At 34.9% G+C, this 23,327-nt stretch overlaps 1 protein-coding gene across 1 annotated transcript in view; it reads left to right on the top strand.

The window, feature by feature from the left end:
- The window catches only part of LOC149803757 (uncharacterized), a 69,616-nt gene extending 52,238 nt beyond the window's left edge, over nucleotides 1-17,378 (top strand). Inside the window, exon 11 of the mRNA XM_089953526.1 lies at nucleotides 423-17,378. Within this exon, the coding sequence (XP_089809652.1) occupies nucleotides 423-946 (524 nt within the window). The 3' untranslated portion in view covers nucleotides 947-17,378. The remainder of the gene's footprint in view (nucleotides 1-422) is intronic.
- Nucleotides 17,379-23,327: the final 5,949 nt, after the last annotated feature.

The following is a 23,327-nucleotide window of genomic DNA, read 5'->3' as shown; positions in this document are numbered from 1 at the left end:
TTTAAAGAAATAGAGAAGGAATTCTGTTATCAGTGTCAGTTTCATTTAGATCTGAAAAGTAGCTGAAATTGACACTTATCCTACCTTTTTCTGTTAAGATCTCAAGGTAAATTGTGAATTCTCTCCTTCATTAATTTTAAATGAAAGATTTGCACCAGTTACTGCACAGAACTCATTGACACGTGGAATGGTTGGGATCGTCATTTTATGTTACTATCAAGATACTGCACAAAATAATTAAACAGTGTTTGTGCTGCAGATGGTTATGTGCCTTAACTTTTGCAGCCTCTCTAGCATGACCAGTAAATTTCATCCTTTTTAACAACTTAACCCCACTCTGGCTTATAAAAATATGACATATTAATGTCATCACATGTGCCTAACCCTAGTAATCCAATACATCTTTTTAATTTTCATTGTAGTAAACATCAGTGATAGTGGTAAATTGAAAAGCTATCATCCTGACCTTGACCAATCCTCATCACTGCCAGATGAACACAATTACTTCCGAAGGCATGACCATCGACGATCAACCAGTGCGACCCGGAGGGAGTTGCCAGAGTCATCAGGATATGCAACTGTGGGACGAGTCACCAGAAAACCACAGACTTCAGAACAATATAGACGTGACGAGTCTTTGTTTAACACTGTCAGTTTACCACATGATATGCTTACCCAACCTCACAGTGTGCACCTCTCCTTGGGGGCAAATACATCCCATTCAGTTCATGGAAGTGCACCTCGTAGTGATGCAGCTCGAAATATTCATGAACCTCGTTCTCGAGCCCCACTTAACTATGACCCATATCGATATCAGGATCACACTGCTACAGATTTTCCACGATATCAACCCCACATGCACGCAGGCAAGCTGATTAGTAAACTGGCTATACGTCATAATCATTATAACAAGGATTCATCATGTTTGAAGGAGTCCTCTGTATGATATAGTCATACCATTGTTATTTACACAGTTAACACTAAACAAATTTACACAGTTAACGCAAAATGTATTAACCAAATTACATCGATTTTGTGTGTTGTAGTGACATATGTTTGTGTAATCGTGGCACTAGTTGTTTTACAATTACTGGGTAAGGGTATGTGTTGCAAAAGCATTTGATTGGTCAGTTGTATGCCAGATTGTTTTGATAGGAAGGCCTGGCATCCCATCTAGGCAGGTATAGCCTCCAGTTTCAAAACCATGTCTCTAGTTTTTATATTCAAGAGTTCTGCTTGAATAATTGGACTGTTATCTCTCTACTCACATATCAGTTGGGTCCAGCTGTGAACTGCATAGACCCTGATCTGTTGTATGTAATGCACTGGCAGATCTGGGTCATTGCACTTTGGTAGGAGTAATCAGTTGAGCAAAAAATTGTAGATCCCAATATGCTCGCACATTATCTGATGGTAGATCAAGGTCTGTGTTGTTTGCAGTTGGTCCTAAGTTATAGATGATAATATACAGTAAACGTTTAGGAGTATAAACTCGGAACAAGTTGCTTTATTGCAACTTTTAATGCCATGGTATGTCTTTCATGAAATTGACATGTTAACATGAAATTGTTTTTTTTTAAACCTTGTTATTTTTAATTTTTCCAACAACATTGACTTGTAATCTCAGAATGAAAGCTCAACTAGGTTACCATCAATATTGATCACAGTCATCAATCAATATTCATAAATAATTCATTTTGTACTCAAAACAATAAAACACGGTCATTTTGTTATATACCCATCATAAGGTAAAACATATCTTGTTAACTTATGATGTCCGTCTGTTTGTCTGTTCACTATTTTCTTTCCACATAATAACTAAAATTCTTCATCATCTGCCATTACCAAACTTTATAAATGACTTGCATTTGGGTAGTCTGATGAATCAGTCCCCAAAACTTTACTGATGCTAATGGTCAGTTTGGGTCTGTATGGAATATGTGGATGGCTTGCACTTTTGATAATAAAGAAACCTGTTGTTGTTGTTGTAGTTGTATGGTTTAACGCCATTTTTCAGCACAAGATAGGCTATACATGGCGGCCAGTATAATTGATGGAGGAAGAACCCTTGAAAACTCCGGGAAGAACCACCAACCCACGAGAAGCTACTGGCAGGCTTTCTCACGTACCCACGTTAGCCAAGCCTGAAAAACCTATTGATGTTAGTCTCAAAAGGCCAATTGTCAGGGTCACTGTGACTGAAAAAAGACAACTGTTCTTATGATATGGGTAAAAAGTCAGGGTCATTATGAATTGAACTTAAATGGGTTTTGTAGGATAACTTTTGTTCAAGTTTTCCTTGATCAAACTTTGTAGATAGCTTGCACTTCGGGAACCAATATAGCCTTTCAGTTTCGGGATATAAAGGTCAAAGGTCATGATCATGCTGAGTAGTAAGCAGTCTCCAAAGTCATCCACAACTAGTGTCTTTACAGAGGATTATTATGCATTGGGCAGGTTGTTCTAAGCCTGGTCAAATTACCTCCTGTTTTAGTCTAAGCAAAGTACATGAGCCTGCATTTTTTTAAACTATTTGTTTATTCAAATATGTATAACATATATGATCAATGTGTTTGTCTGATGAATGGTTATTTAATCTTTATTAAGTCATGCACATGCATGACACCTTTTGCATGGTTTCGTCATTTATTTTCACTGTTAATCTTCTCTGAATATTTTTTATGTTCATTCCAGTTTTTATAGTTTCTAACAAATATTGTGTGAAGAGCCCAGTGACTACAAGAATGATGGGTCTGGGCTACCACATACTAAAGTCAGGTGCTTGAGTGGGCTTTTATACTATATCATAAATTGTTCTTGATTTTTTTCAAAAACATACCTACATAAATACTTTGCAAAGGATGCAAGTTTTCAATGACACATGCAATGATAAAAGGATAGATCTTGAAACTTGGTTTCTTATTTGAATGACTTGATCTCTTGGTGCTTCTTAATTTAAATGTGGCTACCATAATGCCTACTGGACTATCATGTTATATTTTAAATTTGTTGGACTAATGTAGCTCATTTGCACCCTTATGCTTTGATGGATATGATTTTTCAGAGCATTCTTTTGAGACCACAGATAATTCTTGATGGGTACACGTTATGTCACAATATCGTCACAATGATAGGTTACAGACAAATGCAGCATTATGATGGAATATAAGAATAATGGCATACCACTTTTCTAAAATTTCACTGCTTAGTATTTACCTGTACTTTTTAGCCGTAATATCACAACTTATTCTGAATCATTCTGTTATTCAAATTTCTTTTACAAATTAGGCTGCCCTGAGTCGGAGATTTTGTTCTCCATTGGAATCTTTTTAGTTCTGAAGTGGAGATGATCTCCTTTAAATACCAATTCTCTCCCTAACTGTACAGTCAGATTTGTATGTCTTCAGCAAAAGCAGACATGAAATGTCCACTATTTCCTATGCTGTTTGGGTCAGTTCTGACAGTGATGTAAATATGAGTTGATTAGGAGTTGTAGGTGCACATAGAGTACCATCAAATTACAAGTTGCTTACAGGTAAAACCTATACCAGTATTGACTAAGATCACAGAGAAAAGTATAAGATGATTTTTTACTTGTTGAAGCATTCAGAATGGTTTAATCAAGTGGACTGCAATAATGGTAATGTTTCAGACCACTCATAACTATTCCTTAATTGGTCAGTAGAATTGACTGTTTCAAGTATTGAATGTCACATGACAGTGGCACTCAAGAGTAGATTGTGTCTTTATTTTAGATTGATTATGACTAGAGGTGGCAAAAATACATGACTGGTTTTCAATTCCAAAAAATAGGAAAGAATGTAAAAAAACCAGTTTATATGGGATTGGTTAGTGCGAAGTTTTGCAGTTATTAGGAATGACTCTAACATGCTACAGTTTTGTCCTAGTGAATACATATTCAGAGGGAAAAAACCCACATCATTTTTTGGTATATGTAATTTTAGTAACTTGCGGTTGTTTTTCAAGTAGATGTTAAAAACATCTCTGGAAGAGCAGGATTTTGTTTACATTCCTTTTCACCCAGGGGGATTCATACCCCTCCCCTGAGCTCCAGTAGGGGTCTTTGCTGATTTGAGGGGGGAGCCACCCCAGATTATTTTTGCTTTTGTTTTCCTGGCTTTAATGTTTGTACATTACAGTTTATTCATTGTATAAACCTCATGGGTGTTTCCTGATAAGGTACCCATGTCTAAGTCCAAACCCTATATGGGATTGGGTTGGAAATGGAGATGGAGATAGAATTAATAATTACTGGTATACAGTGCAATCTTTTTTAAAATAAGAAGGGTGGTTAATTAAAGGTTTCTAGCATTTTTGTCACTTAAGCATTATAATTTTGCTCATTCATCTGAAAAGTAAATAAAAGTCTACACTTTTTGAAAGGTTTTAAAAATGCAGACAATGAATTCAACAAATTAAAGGTACATCCAACTCTCATTGTTATGAACAAGTTGGTTTCCAGCCAGTTTGTAATAAGTGTTGACTGTAATTATGAAAATGTATGATCTCTGAAAACTTCCTATAGGAAGTGCTTAAATTTATATACAAAATGTTTACTTTCTATAGTGCTTAATGCTACATGTGCAGTACTCCCACACTATAATGCCTCACAGTATCTAGAAGTCTCTTTATAAGACAGGTATGGACATGTAGAAATCCCTTTTGTAATTCATGTATGGACATATAGAAGTCTCTTTTGTAAAGCAGGTAGGGACATGTAGAAGTCCCTTTTGTAAAGCAGGTATGGACATGTAGTAGTCCCTTTTGTAAGGTAGGTATGGACATGTAGAAGTCCCTTTTTAAGGCAGTATGGACATGTATCCCATTTCATTATTTAATAGTGTGTATGAAATAATTTTAGGCAACACAATATTTAAGGTGGTCAGCCTTACATGGCTGCCATTAAGAGCATTATAGTTAGGGAGGACTAACTGTATGGGTGATTGCAAGGCTTTAGTATTTGTATGTATAAATGAGATTGTATCTATGTGAATGAAGCTAGGTTGTGTTTTGTATCACGTGCTTCTGCAGGCAGCTAGAGTTGGAGGAAGATAAGGAATCAAACATTCGTTATAGGGCTTAGTTATAAATATCATCAGTACTTCACAATGTATAGTTGAAGATTCTTTTTAAAAATTTCATTTTTTATATTTATCTGGTTAGTGTTGTATATATATTTTTTACTGTACAATTTTAAATATTATGTACATGTGATTTGATTGATACGCTTGTAAATAACCTATATACTCACTTATAAGGCAAGACACTGCAAGCAACAAAGATCCTGATCTGCCAAGGCATAATGCACTTGCAGGTCAGTGTCTATTTTGTTTATTCAACTAATTAATCCTAACAAACTGCACAGACCCAGATCTGCCAGCACACTGCAAGGCAGCTGTTTTGGGTCTGTGCATTTTGCAGTTGGACTTATAAGCAAGTTTATATTGTATGTACACAAGTTGTGCATTTATCAATATGAATTAAAAACAAGAATGCATTTGCAGAGTACATCATTTCCTCATCTTAGCTTGCCATGACAACTCATGAACCCAGTTATAGTCTAGAGACAGGGTGTGGCTCCCATTTTTTTTTTCTTTTAGAAAAGGAACAAAAAACTCCTAAGCAGTGGCATAGCACCACCTCTTAATTCTGGGACCCCTTCCCAATAAAAAAGTGGAGTTTGATGGGAATTCTGAGCCCATACTGGGTCTGCTCCCCCACTCCCCTGCAGTTCCAGGAGTTTTTTGGATGGTTCAGTGCCAGTGCTCCTATGTGGTAGACATTTATAAATCACAATCAAAATTGGTCATTGGAAGCTCAGTCTGTAGCTCATTTATTATTGAAACTGGTAGTTAATGCATATTAATTTGGAATCAACATCATAAATTTCTCAATTTTAATAAGAAAGTATACATTATGTAAGATTGTGAAAAAAGAAGGAAAATATTTTTTCCAATTAATAGCACAATATTCTATGAATTATTAACCATTGAAAATATTGTGAAATGTCTACTGGTGGCAAAGCTGAGGAATAAATGTAAGTGAAAGAAATGTTGTAAAGTATAATTCATGTTCTAATTTAAATGTTTTAATTAGTTTTAATGTAATCATTTTTAAAAGTGACATGCTGTCTTTTATTCCAGCATGAGACGAGTGAATTCATGGCAGTGAGTGGCTCCTTAATTTAGTTCTTGATCATCTGCTATGCTGGATTTATTTTGACAGCTGTTGAGAACTTAATGGCCCATTGCATGATAACGAAACCTATTTAACTTATATACAGCGATATGGTCACTGTTGGTATTAGTACAAACTGTATAGGGTTGTACATATACTCACTGTCTTCAGGAATTAACCAGTGCAAATATATTGATTGGTTTGGCTTTGGTGGTTTATGAGCGTTATTCTAGCTATGAAGCTTTGGTTCTTTAGTGTTTGCTTATGATGGATACAGTTTTTACTTTAAAGGGAAGCAACTTCAACTTTCTTGACACATAAATTTGTTATTACCACTTGTCAACATAATTTATATAAAAATTCTGTCATCAATTTATGTACTTGAATTAAGTTTTTTAATCTAATATCCATGATTATCAAAACTGATTTTATTAATATTTATGTAGAACAATGGAGAGTAAACTAGTCATACAGTATAGGTTTCCTGCACATACCCTCCTAAGTGTAAAACAGAATACGAGTTTACCTTACTATCTCATACCCATGTTTGCCACAATTGGTGCCAGTTACTTGTGGATTTTTGAAGGAAAGCCATAATAAAGTTATTCAGAAGTAGTATTGTGGAGATTCCCTCTTGAGAAGGTTTACAATAGGACAAACCATTAGGTGCACTCAGAAAGGTGTCCAATTTCTGTTGAAACCTCCTTTTGTTTAGCTTGAAAGTTAAGTTTTAAAAACTTAAACCATAATCTAAGTAACTTTAAAATTGATGTTAATCAAGGACATGGATGATTGTACAGACAATATGATAGGGATGCCAGAGTGATCACTCTGTTGAATTTCCACCAGTTTTTTAACCTTTATATTGTGTACTGTATTAATATGTGTTAGATGCTTCTGACTGCAACTCATAAAGCACAGATCAGTTGTTACATAATGCGCTGGCAGATCTTGGACAATTCTGAGTTCTCAGTCAACAAGAGACTCCCATTTGTCAAGCACTTTTTTATTTAGCTACAAAACAAGAACCTTTAACATTGACCTCCAGAATGGACTATGGACAGTCAGATAGATGTACAAATATGCGTCTGGAGGCCAAAGTGATTGACAAAAATTGAATGGAGATTGAGACCTTCATCTCTTTGTAGACTGTTGGACAACACATCTTGGTCCTTGCTTTCCTGTGGGGTGATCATTATCATTTCATCTAGTGTCAATCTGTGAAAATTTTAAAGCTATCCTGGTAAAGTGACTCTTTTGCTAATCAAAGGCATACAATGAAAATTCATATGAAGACTAATGCAGGACATGCAAGTTTCATGATAGTGTACAAAGGGTCTAAGGTCCAAGTTGTGGGTCAATACTCAGTTTTATCACAGGAGAGAAAAACCTGTATAAAATGGAAGTTGTTTAAATAAAACTTGGATTTACCAAATATTTCTGTTTCAAAAATAATTATTGATTATAAAATTATGTTACAGTACAAATATTAGTAGTCCTTAATAGTGATTAGCTCTTTTGGCCATAATGACTTGTGATCTTATGGTATGTTCCTGTATCTGGCATGCATTTTAGGTTGTGCATTTTGTGTCCTGCATCATCCACTGAAAGTTGCTGTTTTAACATCATTACAAAAACCATTGGACCATTGTTAACCAAACTTGATGGACAATTCAGAAATGTAGAATTTAATACAGATATGGCTTATCCATCATCAAATATAGCTCCCATAATACAATAGAAACCTTGAAACAATTTCTCTCAAAAACAGCTCAGTAGAATTTATCAAATTTTATGGAAAGAATCCTGGCTTGATGGGCATTCACATTTTTATGGGTGGTGCTGATTTACCATTAAATAGGGACTACTGTTACTAAAAATAGAAAAACCTTTCAATAATTTAAAAAAAACTGCTCTTCAGAATTTGACGCAATTTAAGAGAAAGAATTCTTGCATAAGGAACTTTATTTTTGGGCAAAATGATGCATATCCAACAATAAATACAGCCACCATTACTGAAAATAAAGTATTAAATCACATCTCAAAAAGTGCTAAACAGAATTTGACTAAAGCTGACAGAAAACACTACATTGGCTTAAAGGATTTTTAATTTTTTTATAAATTATTGCAGTCCACCATCAAATATGGTTATTATTGTTGTTAAAAATATAGAATCTTTGAGTAGCTTCTTAAAAAGCCACAACAGAATTTGAAAGAAATGCAACCTGTCATAATGTGGCAAATATTGCTGCTGCTGCTAAAAATAGAAAAACCTTTTCACAACACAAGATCTCGGCAGAATTTTACCAACTTTGACAACTCAACTTTGAAGGTATTTCAGATTTAAACTAATTATGCGGACCCACCATCAAGTATACATGCCTTACTAACATATAAAAAAAAAAATGTCAATAACGTTTTAAAGACTCACTGAACTGAATTGAGAAGCTGTTAAACTCGCACCCTCCTGGCCTAAGTATTGGACAGATGGTGCCAGTGTGCAGTCAGTATTTTAGATGAAAAGATAAAAGTAGAGAAACCTTGAAGTAATTGTTTTAATAACATTTACAATAAACATCCTTTGAAGAAATTTTGACAGCATCCTCCTACAGTCAGTTTCTTGGCCAACTGAGTTTTTTTTCTCCATTGTAGTGTCTTTGTGCAAGGCACTTTACTGGACTTTCAGTATCGTGATATAACCTTCAAAGTGTTGCTGTGCTGTAAAACACATAACCATCCCAGACCTACTTGTATTTTATTTGTGTGACGTCATACCGATACTTCAAAAATGGTACAAGTACTTCACAAATGGTACAAGTACTTCATACATTATACATAGATTAAAAGGGTTGTTTTATAATACGTTTTGCAAAACTGGTCTGATTTTATTTAAAAACTAGTCTATTCACTAGCTGACTATTTCACTCTGTTTATCAAAATAAGTGTATACACACATATTGCACTCAACTCAGTGCACATATCCATAATGACCATATTTTATGAATGAATCAAGAACAATGTTTTACATAGCATTTCATGAAATATTGTTTTGCTTTTTCATGGTTTTAATTTGATATTATTAAATTTTTGTTATCTGAAGAACAGTTGTATTTTTTTTTTAAATTTTGAATGAACAGGGGACCATGTTTCATATAGATCATTTTACCTACATAATGTACAGTGTATATAGGTCAGAGGTAAAAGGATCCCCCAAAAATCCATGGATAATTCATGGCTACTTCATTTGTTGTCTGAGTGTCATCAGACTTGTTTCTTCTTAACCTCTGAAAGCCAGCCATATGTGTACAGTAATGTAAATACATTCTTAATTAATACAGGTCAGCTGTCATCAGATGTATTTCACTTCTGTCAAATGTAATGAAGGTGAATAAGCTATTGTTGTACAGTGTTGTTACATATGGACTTTAATTGTACATATAGATACTTGGTTATTAAGCCTGGAAATCATGAAAATTGAGTTTGAGAATGAGTTTTTAGTTTCAGCCAATCAAAAGATCTTCTAAATGTTGAAGTCATCTTTAATTTTTTAACACAAAATTCCAGACTGAAACTTGAGGTTATATGATTGCCAGGCCAGATTTTTTTTGTCAGATTCTAATATATAACACATTGAATCCTGCCTCAGTGGATACTTCTGTATAAAGAACAACATTTATTAACTACTTTCTTAACTTCACTTGCATATTTTCTGCATATATTTTACCTGACTGTGATACATTAGGACTACGTCATTACTTTGCAAATCTAGCCCAATCATGCTCTCTTTTGCAACAAAAGTACTATGTATTCTGTCCACCTAGGTGGAGATCAAACAAGAGGGATCTCCCCATGGATCAAGGTATTGGCAGCAAATCCTATCAATATGTCAGTTACTACTTTCACCCATGCAAGGAAGCATATTCTTTATTGAGACCCTGAAAAACTGATTTTCACTTGTACCTTTTCACTCTCTGAGTGATTCTAAAGGGTTTTTACACATGGGGAATTATTCTCGAACTGTATTTCTATTTCTTGCTCTATAATAGAGAAAACATTCACACTTTCTTTGTCTAACTTTGTCTTATGTTATACATGTCAGTGCCCTTTTAATTACTTTTGTTAAGGTTTTTAGTACTTAAATTCATTACCATATTCAACGTGGATTATGAATTTTACAAAGTAATTGTCTAGTATTATATGCTATAAGATTGTTCTTGTAATTGTTTTCGACATTTGTGTTTGTCATTAGCATCCTCTTCACCATGAGTTCAGCTGACACTTAACTGGTTTCAACTGTATATGCAGTTGTGTTGCTTTTATATGTTAAGGGTCAACCCATTGGTTAGGACAATGTTTTAAGCTGGCAGATGATAACATTCTGACTCAGTTGTGTTGAGTACAATTCAGGTCATACCTTTGAGGAAATGTATGGGCAACTCTTTTGACCAATCAGATTATTTGAGTAAAAAATGATAGCGAGGAAATGCATGAACAAAAATGTGTATGTCATCAGTATGGCTGCTGATACTACATAAGTTAACTGCTTCTCATTGGGTGAGACCTTGAAGGCAGTCAGCTTGCCAGTCTTGAAGAAAATTAAGCAGGCCACGTCATGATGGGCTTCACATACACCACCAGCCCAATGCTAGCTTGGCACATTGGCCTGTATGGATCAGTGATGGATATACCAGCACATACTGGTACTGTTTTCAGTGGTTTTCCCAGCTTAGCCAGCACTAAACTTTTCCATTTGAATGTTAAACAGCTACAGACAACACCAGTTCCAACACTGACTCTTGTGACTTAGTATGATGATCTGTTTTTCTGATATACCTGGTCATGCCTTCATGAAATGATAGCTCCTGACATTTAGAATTGTTGGCCTCCTGGAAATATTTGTTGACTGACACCGGATAGATCCAGCATGCTGCAGGCTTCAAAATGTTGAAACCCACATTGGTTCATAAGGATTGTTAGTCCTTTCTAGACATACAACTGTTTGAAATATCAGTGGAATAGGGTTCATGTTCAGCTTAGTATCTATGGCTATCAGACAAGAATAGGGTTCTCAAGGCCACTGATCACCAAACATGGATAGTAAGGATTGCTTATATCCGGTATCTCCATGTCATCTGCCATCCTACAGATAATCATTCTTGTGCTGTCCTTTTCACAAATCTCAGTGTAGGGAAGACTTGACCACAGAATGGGAAACACTTTGCCTAGATGTAAGGAAGACTTGACCACAGAATGGGAAACACTTTGCCTAGATGTAAGGAAGACTTGGCCACATAATGGGTAACACTTTGCCTAGATGTAGGGAAGACTTGGCCACAGAATGGGAAACACTTCGCCCAGATGATTCATGTGTTTTACAAATTCTCTTGAAGGAATTCTAGATCATGTTCAGCACCCATTTCCAATTTCAAGCATTTCCTTCACTACAGATAGCCCAAGAGACCCATTCAAAGCTGACATTTTGCACTAATCTCCTCAGAAGGGTGGTAGAGATTGTTCTCAGTGTAAAGTCACCGGAATTTTACTCCAGAATGTTCCTGGTACCAATAGCCAATGGCACACTTTGGCTGGTCATAGATCCAGGCTTGCTCAAACTTTTCATTGAAGCAACAGGGTTCAGAATGGAGACACTGAGAATGGTTCTCAATGCTGTTCTGGAGAAAGGTTTTTGATACTGTATACCAATCAGGCCTTTCTCATTTGATCTGAACAGCAGTTTCATGGTTTTCATGAGACTTGTGGACAGAGTTACATTGCATTTCAGAGCCACTTTCATGTCTGTGACTTCCAACTATCTGGATGACATTCTCCACCAGGTGAGTTATATTCTTGATTGGAGCCTCTTGTGGCCTAGTAGTCTGAAGTGCTTGCTTTTACCAATCATTGCCATCTCACCTCTGTCCATGTGGGTTCGAGTTTTGGGTTTCACCAATGTGTGTGTGTGGGGGGAGTGAGAAATCTTGCCAGTAGCTTCCCATGGCTATTACTAGGGCTTGCTAGGTTCTTCCTGCACCAGATATGTTGGCTGCCATGTATAGCCTATCATGTGCTGAAAATGGCAGTAATCCAAAAACAACAGTATTCTGGGTCAAGACATGGAAAACCTTACTTCAATTCAGCTTCACCTTGGATTTGTTGATAATAAGGACAAAATTTGAAACTGTCCCATCCCAGCATTTGACCCACTTCAAAATGCATGTGAACTGCCACCCTGAAGGATGTGCCTTGAAAATTATTATGATGTTATCTGTTAATATCCCCAAAATTGCATCTTAGCCCAGGAAAGTTTTCAACTATTGGTGTCCTCATTGCAGCAGTGGATCTCATCTTCTTTTGGCATTTGTTTTTGAGTCCATTGCAGATGATTCACTTGTTCCAGGGTGAGTCAAATTTTGCCAACTGGATCAAGCAGTCTGTTTCCTGATACATGAGGACTGATCTTAGCAAACTAGAAAACCTCACCTGGGTTTTGAAAGATAATTCCTTGCAAATGCAGTCTCTGGGTGCCCTTTCCTGCACTAATTTCAGAAAGTGGCCAATTGGTCTAAAGCTCTCTCCATTACGGATCACTGCCATCTCACCTCTGTCTGCGTGGGTTTGAGTCTAGGATTCAGCCAATGTAGGTATGTGAGAAAGCTTGCCAGTAGCTTCTCGTGGGTCGGTGGTTCGTTCTGGGGTTTTCCCAGGTTCTTCTAACACCATTAATATTGGCCGCCATGCATAGCCTATCGTGTGCTGAAAAATGGCGTTAAACCCCACAACAACAACCACTATTTCTCTATGATGGTTGGTCTTGGTGACATTGTGCTTTCACCAGATGACTTCTTATGATGTCTAATTGATGCTGAATGGAAATGATGTGCATCTAGTATGGTCACAGTGTCAGCCAGCTTGAAAATCTTATCATATAAACCTAGGTTTTTCACCAGAAGGCTTCCTAGTATGTCTTTTTGGATTTAAATTAAAATGGTGCTGATATTATGCCCAAAATCTTGTTATTGTTACTCCTCTTAAATATAAAGTCATTTTGACATGGTTCATAAGAAAAGTTGGCATAGTGTTTAGTTGATCCTATTGAAAATGATACCAATTGACTCTCAGTATGGCCACCATGATGGTCATCTTGAAAATATTGTCTCTTTCAAAAAGGGTGGCTTTATCAGCATGGGATTTTTTTAGCAGTAAACCCCTTATGGTACCTAGTTGGTCACCAATGAAATGATTCCATCATACATTCAGTGTGATTGCCATGATTTCAACACAGTTAAAAGGAAAAAATGGTCTTGAATTTCTGGAAATTCTTTTGGCCAGTAGAACATTAGAAATATGGATGGTGGCTTGGCACCAGTCCTTCTATCAAATGGGAGATCACAAATGAAATGACTCCATCATACATTCCGTGTGATTGCCATGACAGCTATCTTGAAAATCTTCCTGTCACTACTCCTGCTGATTGGATGATCATTGTGACATGGAGTTTTCACCAAAGAACTTCAAATGATATCTACTTGGTCCTTAATGAAAATGATGCCAATCTTACATCCAGTCTGAACACCAAAGCAGCTGAATTGAAAATCTTTTTACGGCCGAAGAATATCAGAGATGATTTCAACACAGTTAAAAGGAAGAAATGGTCTTGAATTTTGCAAAATTCTTTTGGGCCAGTAGAACACTAGAAGTATGGATGGTGGCTTGGCACCAGTCCTTCTATCAAATGGGAGATCACTCTTGTGTGACCTATACCTGGTTGGGCAGATGACTAGCACTATTGTTGCTAAACCAGGCTTAGGAGGTACTGGATTGGTGAGGTAGTTGATATACTCCTCATGTATTTTAATCAGGTAAGTGTTATAGACAAACATATTTACTCCAAAAATTGATTTTACTCAATATTAAACTGGACATGTGTTGTCCACAAAGAACAAGTTTGTGGTCCATTTAGTGAACTTTATGGACATATCTCACTGTATTATTATTCAGATATATTTATTACTGTAAGGAGGGCATTACTTCATCGCAATTATTATGACAAAAAGTATCAGTATGTAGTTTTCTTATAATTTTCATTATAAATTATAATATTTCATGTCTTTTTTTTAACCAGAAATCTTTTTTTCTGACTTTAAAAAATCTAGCTTGAATCACTCAGTTCAGTCATATTTTCATAAACATTTAAATTTGTCAAAAATAGTTCTATGATCTTTTGTTGGAAATGTTATTCTGGATAATGTTCACTACCAAAAATGGTCATGAGACCCTTTTGGTCATTAAATTCAGTAAAATCTCTCCTGGAGATACACACACACACACACACACACACACACACACACAACCCATAAAAACCTCATTTGTTTTTGTCCCTTGGTACAGAGCAAGTATTTTTTTTACCTCCCTCCCTTTTGTGGTTACATATGAAGTTTTACATGTACTGTTTTGCTAAAAAGTCATTGTTATGGACAGATAGTTTACTCTCATTAAGGTGGTCATTATAAGTAAGTACCTCATCAATATTTTGAATGGGAATTCATTTCATCACACAAGATTTACATGTATAAGCAAATTACATAATGTCACAAAATAATACAAGACACTGACAGTGACTTATATCACTCAGATATGATGCATAGCAATGTCAATGAATGTCCTCAACATTTTGTGATAACAAGAGGCTAAAACTCTTATTCATTTGATTATGGAACTTGAGAAACTAATGTATAAATTTGCCACTGGTAGCAAACAGATAATGATCCAAACTTTTCAACTCGTCATATCAACTCTAAGATCGTCTGCATGACATTATGGGAAGGTTCTTTTTAGCAAGGGACTACTGTGTCTTTGCTACAGTTCATTTCTTTGGTCCTAGGCTGGTTCTCATGTATGTCAAAACTAGGTCACAGAGATCTATCTTTGATGCTGCTTAAATACATTTAATCCAGATTCAGAGAGGAACCAATAATGTTTATTGTTTTTGGTGCTACTCTGGACCAAAACAAAGTTTTAGGGAAAAATCCATCTTGATTACCATATCATACCTATACAAAGACCATTAACTGTTAGCATACTTTTGAGAAAAAAGTTTAATTTCATCCTTGGTTTTATTGATACCCTATGAATTTTTAAACGCTTGTTTCTTCTTTGGATGTTATATCCGATACACTGGGCAGTCTTTTACTAACATCTGTGAACATTTGATTGCTGATTTATCAATCACTATATACATGTATACTCATGGATAAGTATATTCTAACTTCAAACACACAGACCCTGATCTGCCATTACATGATGTGCCAGCAGCTTAGGGTCTATGTTGTTTGTTCTACAGATTACTGCTATCAAACTTAGATCCATTTCTCCTGGTAGATATGGGTCTGTGCAGTTTGCATTTGGACTTGATTTGTAAGCGACTATCAATGGCATTCAATTTTTTAGATCTATAAAAAAATAGACATGTGAGTTTTGAGACGACTGTGTACTATCAGACATTGTTACAGATTTTTTATTTTTAACAGTCATTTGATTCCTGTAACTATATGGTAGCAGTGACTGTTTGACCATTGTGCTGTTAAATATGAGTATTTTTGTGGGGGTTAATTGTAAATAGTAGATAATAAAAACAAATATTGTCAAACTAATGATAGATGAGCAAATTGGAATATGCTGTAATTATGCCCCTCACAATGAGGTTTCTTAATGCTGTCTTAACATAATAGTGGTATTGTCATAGATCACATGATACTGGTTGAACTTTTTTCTTCCTTGTAATGTACCCCAGTATAAGGCAGACTCCCTTATAACATGGTACACTTGTATTGTTCCACTGAGGAGTTTTATATTGGGGAAAAACTTTACAAGACCATCTACCTAAGAATAAAATATATTATTTTGCACACACATATGGATGGGTGCATTACATTTCCAAGTTTGAAAATTGTGCATTGAAAATGAAGTAAAAATATATATATTTTAATACATATCAATTATTTTCATATTAAGTTCCATGCATATCAGTTAATTTGAAGCCATCACATGTTTGTTAACACTGTAGCATCTTCAGACATAGTTGAGTGAACTGGGATGGGAATACGTATAATTTGAAAATATAATCTGATCGCATTGACTGGCAAAGACTTTGTTAAAGATTTTATAGCCTGTTAAGAATATTAATTTTCTCAATCATTTGATTATAATTTTCAAAGTTAATAAGAGGCCTCAGCTTACAACTCTGGTGTGTATTTATGGAATATATGATGAAATCTACTTCTGTCTTCAAACAACAGTAGACGGGTAATTATCACAAATTTTGTTAATTTTTTTTAGAACTCTTTTGGAAAAATGTTTCTGTCATCTTCAAAGATATCCTTCCATGTACAGTATTTCACTGTCTACACAGTGAAACCTGTCCCAGTGAACACCTTCATATTAAGAAGACCTTTTTATAAAGAGTATATATATTCATATTCTGTTATATTTTGAAACCAAGGATCTTAAACGAGAAAGAGATGGCGCATTTATTTGGTAGGTAATTCTAAAAATGTAGGAAAATCCAAACAAATTTTTTGGGGGGAACACACATAAAGCATCTGTTGTGTCCACTGATTATGTATTTGTGGAGGAATGGCTGTTAGATTGCAGATTCAGCATTAGGAGAGGGAATCCCCAATTTGATTGATTTCTTCTACTTTGATAATAGGAAGCTGAGTTAATAGATGTTGACAGTGTAACAAGCTGTAATCCAGTGTTGATTTATCAATACATCAGGTTGGTTGTTTTTGGTGGATTTCAGATTACCATATTAACTTCAGAATCAGATGGCATAAGGTATTTTTGCTGTCGACTGCAAATTTTGTGACTAGAATGCATTCAGAGCCAAAATTAAAGTTCTGATAATTCAGAAGAATATATCTTAAGTATATAAATAAATTATAGTTTTTTTTCCCTCAGTTTTTATGCCTTGGTGCAAAGTATTTTCTTTTACTTTTATTTTTTAAATAAGTATTACTAACCTTGTCATTTGTATCAAAGGAATTGAAGGGTAAACATAATGGAAGCATGATATTTGAATTTGTTGAACTGTAATTTTGTACAGTGAAATTATTGTAAATCCATGTGTTTGTTACACAATTAAATATCATTCCAGTAATAAAATTATCATAATTGATACAGTGAGACTTCTGTCTTTCTCTGAAACACAGGGTGGATTTTAAAAAGGTAAACAAATTCTTTACATTTCAGGACTAGAACACGTTGATTAAACATCAGCTACATTTCTTGCACAAAGTTGGATGGGGGGCATCGAGTGGCCAAGTGGTCTAAAGCGCTCTCCGTTATGGGTCATTGCCATCTTACCTCTGTCTGTGTGGGTTTAGAGTCTCGGATTCGGCCAATGTGGCTATATGAGAAAGCTTGCCAGTAGCTTCTCTAGGGTGGTGGTTCTTTCCGGGGATTTCCCGGGTTCTTCCTCCACCATTAATGCTGGCTGCCATGTATAGCCTATCATGTGCTGAAAAATGGCATTAAACCCTACAACAACAACAACAGAGTTGGATGACTTTACAAAAAGCCAATGAAAATTGTATTCACAGATTAACAGGCATGTACGCGGGGTATAGGGTAACACTCTGGAGAACCAATAAAATTTGTGTCAGTTTTAGTTGCCATGGAGGCCTGTTCATCAGGGACAGGGCATATCACCTTACCAAGATTTACAGAAACTAAATCAGAGGTAGCAGACTAACAGTAAAATTTAAACATTTCAGTACATGAAGGTGACAATGTTGATACTTTTTGAGTCTTTGGTTCCTAAGGATCACAAAAGGTTGTGTTACTCCTGGATTTCACATATAAAGATTAAATCAAAGTCTTATTTCCACACAAAAATAATAGAACTGATATTGTCAGTACCTTTAATGTTGGCATAAAAAAGAATTCTGTAACTATTTCAAAATTGTTTTACTTGTGATGCAAATTTCTCAAACCTTAGAATGTATTTTATCTACCTTTTATATTTGCTAGTGGGTCACATGACCTAAAAATTCATGCAAATCCCATGAACCATACCAGGTTGCATAGTCTCGCAAAGGTTTTTGGCACTTTGCAAATCATGTGAACCATACCAGGTCACAGAGTGTTGCAAAGGGCTTTGGTACCTTGCAGATCCCATGAACAATACCAGGTTACAAAGTGTTGCAAAGGTCTTTGGCACTTTCCAAATTCCATGAACAATACCAGGTTACAGAGTGTTGCAAAGGGCTCTGGTACCTTGCAAATCCCAAGAACCATACCAGGTTACAGAGTGTTCCAAAGGCCTTTGGCATTTTCCAAATCCCATGAACCATATCAGGTTACAGAGTGTTGCAATGGTCTTTGGTACCTTGCAGATCTCATGAACCATACCAGGTTACAGAGTGTTGCAATGGTCTTTGGCATTTTGCAAATCCCATGAACCATACCAGGTTACAGATTGTTGCAAAGGGCTTTGGTACCTTGCAAATCCCATGAACCATACCAGGTTACAGAGTGTTGCAAAGGTCTTTGGTACCTTGCAGATCCCATAAACCATACCAGGTTACAGAATATTACAATGGTGTTTGGCATTTTTAAAAGGTTATTTTCTGAATAAGATCTAACAGAGTTCATATTAAAGAAACTCTTAGACTGAAAAATATTTGAATTGAGACCATCATCAAAGTTGGAAAAACATTGAATAGCACTAATCTTGTCAATATAGAGAGACTACAGTAAATACATACTCAAATACTGTAATTTTCTGTTGTCTGCATGAATCTCAAATGTGTATAACAAAAATTTAGTTTGTTGCTTCATTATTAGCTTTGCCTTTATCAGAAAAATCAGATTATGTGGTTGCATCAATATCAGTGTGTTCGAGGTTCTTTTGGAAGACACCAACCCTTTTTAATTTTTTTCTTCACCTGCTGATTTGACGATTTTAAAAGATCGTTCTTTCCAACTCTGTTGATTGTGGTGTGATTGCCTTACAATTGATTCAAGACCCAATGTGTTATTTTAAGATACCTGCTGAAGATTGACGATTGTAAGGGACATTTATCCCTTACTTGAATAATTTGCCAATGAGGGTAATATCAGAGGCTACAATTACAAATAAAAATAATAAAACAATTCTCCATTGGACATTGAATCTACAACAAGGTCACATTGTACAGGTTTTTCTAAAGGTTCGATTACTGTATACTTGGTAAAATTTTCTTTACTCTAATTTTAACGTAAGTTTGTTGTCAGAATGGGACTGAAGCATAAAAAAAGAAAATAACCGATTGTACTATATTCAAGAAATAATTCCAAGCAGTAGGTCGCTGAGGGCAGTAGGACCTTCATGTAGTAGCAGGGATTGAATTAAATATGATATTTTTTTGTATCTCCCTGGTATGTAATAATTATCGAGGATCTGGCTGTTGCTACATCCAGCTGTCAGTAAAATGTCTGACCGCCAATAAATATTTTCATTCAGGAGCATCACTCTCAAACTGTTCAAATTACCTCCATGAAACTTATTACGCAGATTGAAATTGTGGTCATGATGTCCATTTGCTGTTGACAGTTTCAGTGTTTTTAATCATTTTGTCCATTTGTGCATCAATGCATCTCTTGAATCCACACTTTGGTTTTGGGAGCAAAGCTCAAAATCATCTCTGTGAAATGTGGCCCACATTATACTAGTAGTGTAAATATACCTTTTGCTATTTGTCCTTCCATCCATCCATCACTCACTTAATTTCCAAACTTCTAATGATACCATAATGAAACTTGCTACCCTCAATTCTTAAGTTTGAGTGTTTGTGTCCATTTATTTGTCCAACCCATTTTCACTTTCAGGGCAAAACTCCAGAACCATTAAGAAGTCTCTAGGAACTGGTGATGTAGATACACCTTTTGCAACTAGTTTTCACAATTATTCAGTTTCAATAATTTTAATAATTTTTATCCATTTGTTTATCTGTGGTTATGGAGCAAAATTCCAAAACCATTCAAGTTATCTCTATGAAAATTGGTACACATATTAGACCTGTGGTCATAGTGTGACTTTTGCTATTCAAAATTCCAAAAACATTCAAGATATCTCTATGAATATTGGTACACGTATTAGACCTGTGGTCATGATGTGACTTTTGCTATTCAAAATTCCAAAACCATTCAAGATATCTCTATGAATATTGGTACACATATTAGACCTGTGGTCATGATGTGACCTTTGCTATTCGCAATTCTTTTTCTCTCAATCTTTTTAATGTTTTCCTTTATTTTAGCCTGTCCATTTGTCCATCCTTTATCCATGCTCTTGTTACCTCGACAAAACTACAAAAATGTTTAAGAGATTTTTGTGAAACTTGGAACATTTTTTAAATTAGTGATGCAGATATACCTTTTCTTATTCGAAATTTTTTCAGTTTCAAAAGATTTTATGTTTTTGTCAGTTTGTCCATTCGTCATCCATCCATCATGCACACTTTTGTTGTGAGCAAAACTCTTGATGCCTATCACTGCCATGTATACTTTGAAATCATTAACTTCTATTATATAAAATTTTAGACAAATCATTCTGTCTTGCAGTTTTGGCAGAATCGACCCATTATTTTTATCTAAATTGTTTTGGCAGAATCAAATCATTATTTGTATCTATATTGTTTTGGCAAGAGTTGACCCATTATTTTTATCTATATTGTTTTGGCAGAATTAAACCATTATGTGTATCTAGATTGTTTTGGCAGAATCAAACCATTATTTGTATCAATATTGTTTTGGCAGAGTTGACCCATTATTTTTATCTATATTGTTTTGGCAGAATCAAACCATTGTTTGTATCTATATTGTTTTGGCAGAGTTGACCCATTATTTTTATCTATATTGTTTTGGCAGAATCAAACGATTATGTTTATCTATATTGTTTTGGCAGAGTTTACCCATTACTTTTATCTTGATTGTTTTGACAGAATCAAACCATTATTTGTATCGATATTGTTTTGGCAGAATCAAACCATTATTTGTATCGATATTGTTTTGGCAAGAGTTGACCCATTATTTTTATCTATATTGTTTTGGCAGAATCAAACGATTATGTTTATCTGTATTGTTTTGGCAGAATCAAACCATTGTTTGTATCTATATTGTTTTGGCAGAGTTGACCCATTATTCTTATCTATATTGTTTTGGCAGAATCAAACGATTATGTTTATCTATATTGTTTTGGCAGTACCAGACCATTATTTGTATCTATATTGTTTTGGCAGAGTTGACCCATTATTTTTATCTATATTGTTTTGGCAGAATCAAACGATTATTTTTATCTATATTGTTTTGGCAGAATCAAACCATTGTTTGTATCTGTATTGTTTTGGCAGAGTTGACCCATTATTTTTATCTATATTGTTTTGGCAGAATCAAACGATTATGTTTATCTATATTGTTTTGGCAGTACCAGACCATTATTTGTATCTATATTGTTTTGGCAGAGTTGACCCATTATTTTTATTTATATTGTTTTGGCAGAATCAAACGATTATGTTTATGTATATAGTTTTGGCAGAGTTTACCCATTATTTTTATCTTGATTGTTTTGGCAGAATCAAACGATTATGTTTATCTATATTGTTTTGGCAGAATCAAACCATTATTTGTATCTATATTGTTTTGGCAAGAGTTGACCCATTATTTTTATCTAGATTGTCATGGTGATGACGGTGTTGCCATTAAATAATTTTAAATTTCATTATATGAAGATGATGTTGTAATGGATGCACAAGATCAAATACAAGCAGATGATGCTGTTAACTTCACGAATTCTTTAAATCAAACTACATTGGCTATAGCCGAAACCACAGCAGGTAAATATTTCCCGAAACGTAATGACGAGTTTCAAAAAGAATTGCAATGTGTATTTTACACTGACAAAGCGCAATAAGAGATGATCAGCCATGATTTTTGTCTTTAAAAAGTCACTAATGAAAACCTTGATTCTGATGACAATACTAAGGTATTTCAGATTTTAAGAAAAGATCAAATATCAAAATGATGATACACATAATACCATGACAGTCAGACTGGAAATTAAGTTTTCAAAATATTAAGTTGCACAAAACAAAGCGAAAAATATTAAACTGCATGTCCGGTTCAGAATACATAACACAACCATCATCTGGAACCCACTGCTATTCAAAGCCAACAAATAAATGCCCCCGAGGGTAACAAGAACTAAATATTAGCACGAATAAACTGTTTGATTAACAGGAAAGAGAAGCAAAAATTAAGAGATGATCACCACGGAAGAATTCCACGTGGATAGTTTTCAACTATGGTGAAAAGATTATTCATTGCATTAAAGGAAAGAGAATCAAAGGGTTGTTTAAATACTGCAGAAATATGATCTGTGAAATCTGATGTCCATATTATGAAAAACCCATTAAAGAGATAAGAATGGGATAAGTAGAAACAGAGACCCAAACAAAAAGTATAACGGCACAATTAGTTTGACATCTAACACGACTGGAGAGAGTTTTCAGAGAAAAATTATTAAAGAGTCAATTCAAAAGTTTTAAGAAAAAAAAATACATTTCCTTTTTTACCTTTAAATTGTTAAAGACATAAAACAACCGTTCAAAGAATGGCTGCTATAGTCACTGCTGTTGGGATGAGAGTATCAGCTGTTATTTGTCTATAGCGAATTGTGTAAAATGTTTAGTAGGATCTCAGTGTGGTGGGTGGCGATAGTCTTCCATCAAGAGGGAGAGCTGATTTGTTCGGTGACAAACTTAAAATTAAACAATCAGCATTGCATAAGCAAACACCGTGTAATAATCTGGCTTTGTGGAAAAAAGTTTAACAAGTTGTTTCTTTAAGATCTGAAGATGTTATTTTACTTGTTTTTGAATTAACTGATTTATGTGCGTTTTAGTCAGGTAATGAAAACAGCATTCAGTCGAATTTGAAATTGTCAAAGCACATCAACGTGTAACCAGTTCATAAACTGTTTCTAAATTGGAACTATAGTAGTTTCTCATTCCATTAGTAGCAATATAAAAATATAAATGATTATTATTTATTTTATGACAAATATTAAATTTTGATGTTTCTAAATAGCC

This window comes from Sinohyriopsis cumingii, chromosome 3, assembly GCF_028554795.1.
Source record: "Sinohyriopsis cumingii isolate HCF-2022 chromosome 3, ASM2855479v2, whole genome shotgun sequence".
NCBI lineage: Eukaryota > Metazoa > Mollusca > Bivalvia > Unionida > Unionidae > Sinohyriopsis > Sinohyriopsis cumingii.
Note: the sequence above shows the minus strand (reverse complement) of the source record. Positions and strands in the feature narration are given on the sequence as shown.